Genomic DNA, 6,339 nt, shown 5'->3' with positions numbered 1-6,339 from the left:
TGCAAAAGTTAAAACAATGAAAATAGAATAACATTTCGTCAAATTCTTTGAGTTCCTTTATTCAAATTGAAAAGCTATAGCGTCCCCGTGATTGCAATCCACTTCGCCACGCTCCGTGGGGAGCGATAATCAAATGACATTTCAATCCGCAAAACGAACGCTTTGCAAAAGATTTGGCAAAACGTTTCCAAAACGTAATCCAAAACGTTTTCCAAAAAGTCAATATGCAAAGTGGCAAACGTATCAGCCAATCAGCGTCTGGGCGGGAACTACGTCACTTCCTATTGCCTCCAAGGGTATCTCCACGGTGGGTCTCTCGACCCTATGTTTCGCACCCAGTGCCTGTAGCACTTGGGAAATCTTTGTGTTTACCACACTGGCCTCAAAACGTACCAGTGAGGATAAGTCGTCTATCCTATCTCCCAGAACACGCACTCTATCGACTGCATCTGTGTCTTCAACACGATTGTTCTCCACATCATCGGCCGAACTTCGGAGCATATATCAATAATTCAATTCAATTACATTTTATTTGTATTGCCCTTAATCACCATTACAGTCCCAAAGGACTTAACGGGCCAAATATTTGTGCCACCCCCCTTTACCCATGCCCCCACACGGGCAAGAAAAAACTCCCTTGAATCAGCAAGGAAGAAATCTTGAGAAGAAACGCAGTGTAGGGGATCCCTTCTTCCAGGGATGGTCAGGAGTGCAATGGGTGCCACAATTGACATACAGGTAAATACATGCACATCATATTAAAATGGTGATGGGGTTCTGGCCGGTTATCCATGAGGAGAGTCCAGGCATCCAGTCCAGTACCCGCAACACGCTAGAACAGACAGAATAGTGAATTAGAACGGAAAATTACATAGTGGGAATGTATAATGTAATAAGAAAAGCACAAGCAAACAGAGTGGTCTTCACTTCGCATCTGTCGTTTTCACACTCCAAATGCAAGATTATAGAGGTGCGTTTTGAGCTTTCCTTTGAATAGCTCCATTGAGTCAGCTTCCCTGATCACTGATGGCAGCCTATTCCATAGGAAGGGGGCTCGATAGGCAAACGCTCTCTGTCCAGCCGATTTCTTTTTAACCTTCGGCAATGAAAGAAGGCCGGCTCCCGAAGACCGGAGGGACCGAGAAGGACTATAAGGCCTACAATTTTTTTTTGTTTGGTTACGGTTTCCGACCGACCCTGTCAAATTTATGTGGGACCCAAATTATTTTATGAGCTATATAAAAAAAAATAATAATAATAATTCCCTACCTACCCATGACCTCAACTGACAACCAACAGGAACCAAACTTTTTTTTTTTTAGGCCTAAGGAATAATCAGGTCCTTCAGGATGGTAAGATAATCCATGCAAGTGTAACCAGCATCAGCTCTAACCCTCGATGGTAAAGACTGGGAGATACAGATACAGATACATACTGGGTAGCTACCCCGCTAACAACACCGGTGAGTCTTAGGATAAATGTCCCGTAAAATGGGTAGGGCTCGTAACAATAGCTTTTTAAAAAATGTAATTCAGGGCTCCAGACTTCGACCAAATGGTTGCATTTTGCGACGAAAATCTGAGAGTGTGCGACTGAATTTTCCATCTGGTCGCGCATGTGCTACCAATAAATTTACACTTTTTTTTTTACACGTTAAACGTCGAAGGGGCGCGTCAATGAATCCTGAATCTTTAGCAGGCCAATCAGTGTAAGAAGGATGGGGAATGGCCACTGTAAGTGGCTAATGTGTCGAGGGGAAGGGTCCTAGAGATTATCGAGCGAGCGTAAACGTCTGTGCGAAGGAGAAAGATTTCACAACCTGCTACGTGCGTTTACAATAAGCAAGCAAACGATTGACTCGTTCTTCTGACCTTCGGCTAGTGTGCCAGTGCAAGTCAGTCCTGCACGGGTCTTATTTTACAAACGCCGCACCCGCCCGTACCCACAATACTTCAAACCGCATCCGACCCGTGTTCCGACAGTAGCCCGACCAGACCGGCTATAAATTAATATCGACACCCGACCCGCACCCGATGGAAAATTAGAAACATGGGAATTACACTATCTGATGTTTGGCTTGGTGCTTTAGATTATTTTGCTAAAACAACACATCCACTGTTGACGGTTTGAGTTGACTACTCCTGTCAAGCGGCACGACAAGCAGGCGCACTCCTGTGAAACTGTTAACGGTGTGTGCCCCTACAATTTCTGGTTGCGCCCCTAAAATTTTCAGTTAGGGGGCCACAGTGCTCCTAGTGAAAAAAATAAGTCTGGAGCCCTGTAAATAATAAAAGTGCAAAAACACAGGAAAAACTATTTTGACAGTCACAAAATCGAAAAAGATCGTGGGCAGAGAAGCGGCCAACCAACAACGCCAGCGTCCTCTCTGGTAGCCTCTGGTGCTAGCGACGTCTTAAATAACAATTCAGTTGCTCTCCCATGTCTGACAAATATAAAACTATCACCAAAGTAATGCATGTGTTTATATTCATATGTTGTGAATGTACAGAGCCCAACGGTTTGAGGAGATTGTTTTTGATATTGAATGTATTGTACATCAACATGCTAAATAAACGTTTGTTTTATTTATACAATTTGTGTTGTAATGTTCTGCGTTGATTTGGTATGGTACCAGTCACTGTTCAACGCGCCTGCTGTCTCATGCTCAGCTGTGGTCACTCACAGCTACTCGCACATTAACAACGTTTGGTGTTTCATATCAGCTCATCAAATTACAATCTAACCCAAGTGTATATTTATTTAAATATTTTACTCATGTTTATTCATCATTGCTGTTGTGTGCATGTCCCTTGCTGTAAACTCATCGTCATTGTAAATGAGGGAAACCTTAACGTAATTAAAGGTTTGAAACATGCTATACTTAATCGTTAACGTGTTATTCGATGAAGTAGTAAACTATTAACACTGAACATGGAATGCGTTTATTAATTTGACCTGCATGATAACACTTATAAAGTAAATACAAGTTTTCACAGTTCAGGCGCAAGTTACATGGGGGTACTTGAAGGCAGCCTTCTACCCCCACCCATATGATCGATGGGGGTAGAACTATGCACTCTTGTCACTTTGGTTTGTTACGCTCTAATAGAAGTGGACTGATACTCTGGGAAATTTGGCCAGTGGGTGGGAGAATATTTAGTAGCTTGTACCATTGTGTAAACCACGGTGAGGATTTTCTTTTAATACCAACAAATCATGGCACCCATGTTTGACGAGGAAAGCAATCCTGCTCATCCAGTATCAAAAGGTACTGAGCTTTGAGAGGGATGACCCAACCTAGAACCCGAAGACGTCAAATCAATTAAATTGCTCTCTCTCTCTCTCTTTCTCTCTCGCAGACATGGAAAGATGCAAACAACCTTTCTTTCCATTTTATTTGCATAAAATACAGCAGAAAATAAGGGTTTCACATCAAGAGCAATAACGCTGCTTTGGTAATAAGTGTGACATAAATGTTGTGGGTCCGTTTACGCTCTAGACGAGTGATTCTAGCATTGCAGCGTTCTGAGGGAAACTTTACTGAGGATGGCTGCACTTTGTAAATCATCCGCTTTACTCTGTCCTGGACTTTGAGCTATGATCTGTGATAATGAAGAAAGAAAGATGTCAAAACACTGGAAGGATTCATCATTCAAGTCATCGTCATCCACCATCATATACATCATGCAACCTCCCCCCTCCCTCCAAGGTTCACTTTGTACAAACTCATGCAAATCCTTTGGAGCCAGCTGAGTGTGACGTAACACTGATCTTCAATGTTTTCGGTCAAATTGATTCTGCTCTCGGTTCTTTATGTGAAATCGACAAAACAATACTGTTCCCTGCCTGCATCCCTACTTTTCTAACCTCCAAATGTACAACATGGTTCCCTGCTTTTTCCCTTCTGTAGTTTTTACAAAGAGTTAAATTGTCACTGCGATGGGCACAGCTTTGAAACTTTGCAACAGAAGAACTGGGAAAAACAGTCTATTAAGCCTTGCTCCAATTGGCCCAGTGAAGCGTGTCAATGGACATATCCTGATCCAAAGAAAAAGGGTTTGCAATGGAAGTAAACTGCCACAGCAGTCGGAAGACTTTGCCTTCTTAACAAGAACCAGTCAGACCCCCACACAAGCACACGCCCTTTTACCTGCGTTCCTGCTTGCGAACAGCAGCACTGTGCATCTCGAGCATCAGTTTGTTTTTGTTGTTCTTCATGTTGTCCATGGCTATCTTCAACATGCCAGCTATCTTCTTCTGGTTGTATGGCATCTGGACTGTAGTGTACTCCGCCATCTTGGACTTCACCTCGGCTGCGTCTGAGTCCCAACGAAACGATTCCCCGTTAAAAATTAACATGTGGACCTCCATATCATCCATAAAGAGGCAAAAGGAAAAACCACTGTTGCTGACCCAATTAATGTATTTTACCCATTATATGGGTAAACCTAGTTCAATTGGAATACACATGTACATAGATATTGTATACAAATATTGATCATTTAAAATAGTTATTTATGATTTTTTGTACATGGGTACATCTAGGTGGAGCTGTACTTGTGATGTCACTAAAACAGGAAAAGGCAGATTTTCAAAATGCTGGTAATGGCTGATCACACTCGCACTTGGTGCCATTATAGCATTTCTTCTACATGGATACAGGATAATTAAACCTCAACAAAACTTGTATTTCCTTTCATGCTGAGGACAAATCTAAAACATTTTTTATAAGAGAAGCCCCCCATTCTCCTTAACCGGATTACACAACATATGTGTAATCCTTATAAAGACTGGGACCAGAAGATAATTACTTTCTCTCCTTTGAAACCCATTCGTATTTTTCGATCTCATAGGTCCCATGGGCTCTCCCGGAAGGGGCGTGACTTCGCCGCTCTATCGTTCTCCTTCGACGACCACAAGAGTCGTGACTTGAAAGCCGAGGTACACAGGGGCATCCCGACTTATATACCTCTGCAGTTCCTTTGGTTGAAGAGAGGCATGTAAACGATGGTGGGCGCGGAACGACCTCCCGGGAACACGTAGAAGTCCCTGGGCCAGTCCATTTCCTCCAGGACCGTGTCGTCTATCACTGGGAACGGCTTCCCCACCTCGACTGCATAATCCCTGGCCAGGGTCAGGCTCTGGGCTCGATGACGGTAAGCGAGTCAAAGTCACATAGTTGCAACGTTTTGATCGAACTTGTATCACCGTACAATAACAAGGGCTACTAGAAAATAAAATGCTTTGTTTTTTGCACTGCTGTATTGAACTTCAGTTATTAAAACGTCCCCATGACACACACACACACACACACACACACACACACACACACACACACACACACACACACACACACACACACACACACACACACACACACACACACACATTTTAACATGCAATATCCCATCACTACCGAGCTACCTGGAGGGGAACTATTTTCCAATAACTGGGTCTAATTGGCACTAAGACAGACTAAGATCCTTTCCATAATGTTCGAATATGATCTGTACCCGTCAGTGGCAAAAACAAGCACCTTTAGAGGAGGTAAATTGAGAGGGGGCCACCGCCCCAAAGGGTTCCCTCGCAGCACCTTTCCACCTATTACGGCTGCAACGTTTAAGCTCAGTACTGGACCGCTTTCCAAAATTATTTTGCGCATTCTAGTCCCTTAAACCCTAAATGATTGTGAAGTAGGGTCAAGGTTAACAAATCCCAACGTTTTTTTATAGTTATACAGAGCACAGTGGAAGATTTTCCTGGGGATCAATAAAAAGGCTATGAATACACACACACACACCTTCAGGCTCTGCCCCAGGGAGAAGTCCAGGGAGATGATGAGGTCCACGTCCCTCTTGGGCCCGAGGAACGGAGGGTATGGTGAGTTCAGGAACAGACCAGCGTCAACCAGCTGGAGGTTCTCCGTAGACCTCAGACACTCTGGAATGAACTCGTCTACAATGACCAACAAAACACTGGTTTGAAATATATTTGGGAAATATATTTTTCTTTGGAGGGTATAGCTCCAGCCTAAAGTTACATGGTGCAGGTTTTACGTTATTGACGGTGCTTTGGGGTTTGAGTTCATGATTCATGTCATGATATTAAAAGGTTGCTGGAAGTCAAATACAAGCATATTGAATTGTGATCCGTGTACCGTGGTACTAGGCCTATATATTTGCTAATAAACAGTTAACGCACAGTACTTCTGTACGGAACTGCAATCTCCTGTTGTTTTTTTACATTATTGATTTATGAATGTGTATTTATACTATTTACATAATTTATCTCACCTGGGCTGTGATAGATGAAGTTGGCTGTGGTTCCCCATTTCCATTC

The 6,339-nt window shown here is 43.1% G+C and overlaps 1 protein-coding gene across 5 annotated transcripts in view; it reads right to left on the bottom strand.

The window, feature by feature from the left end:
* Positions 1 to 511: 511 nt before the first annotated feature.
* LOC115559564 (cytosolic phospholipase A2 gamma) overlaps positions 512 to 6,339 on the bottom strand; it is a 13,361-nt gene continuing 7,533 nt past the window's right edge. For 4 of the 5 annotated variants that reach the window (XM_030378454.1, XM_030378427.1, XM_030378436.1 and 1 more), the window contains 5 exons: positions 6,294 to 6,339; positions 5,801 to 5,955; positions 4,970 to 5,141; positions 4,151 to 4,319; positions 512 to 832 (listed from right to left, as the gene is read on the bottom strand). The exon at positions 6,294 to 6,339 is cut by the window's right edge and continues 38 nt beyond it. In XM_030378454.1, coding sequence (XP_030234314.1) covers positions 754 to 832; positions 4,151 to 4,319; positions 4,970 to 5,141; positions 5,801 to 5,955; positions 6,294 to 6,339 — 621 coding nt within the window. In that variant the 3' untranslated portion in view covers positions 512 to 753. Of the gene's footprint in view, positions 833 to 3,380; positions 3,603 to 4,150; positions 4,320 to 4,969; positions 5,142 to 5,800; positions 5,956 to 6,293 lie in introns of those variants that run through there. The other variant, XM_030378445.1, reaches the window with a different exon arrangement.

The sequence above is a fragment of the Gadus morhua genome, chromosome 2, assembly GCF_902167405.1.
Source record: "Gadus morhua chromosome 2, gadMor3.0, whole genome shotgun sequence".
NCBI lineage: Eukaryota > Metazoa > Chordata > Actinopteri > Gadiformes > Gadidae > Gadus > Gadus morhua.
Note: the sequence above shows the minus strand (reverse complement) of the source record. Positions and strands in the feature narration are given on the sequence as shown.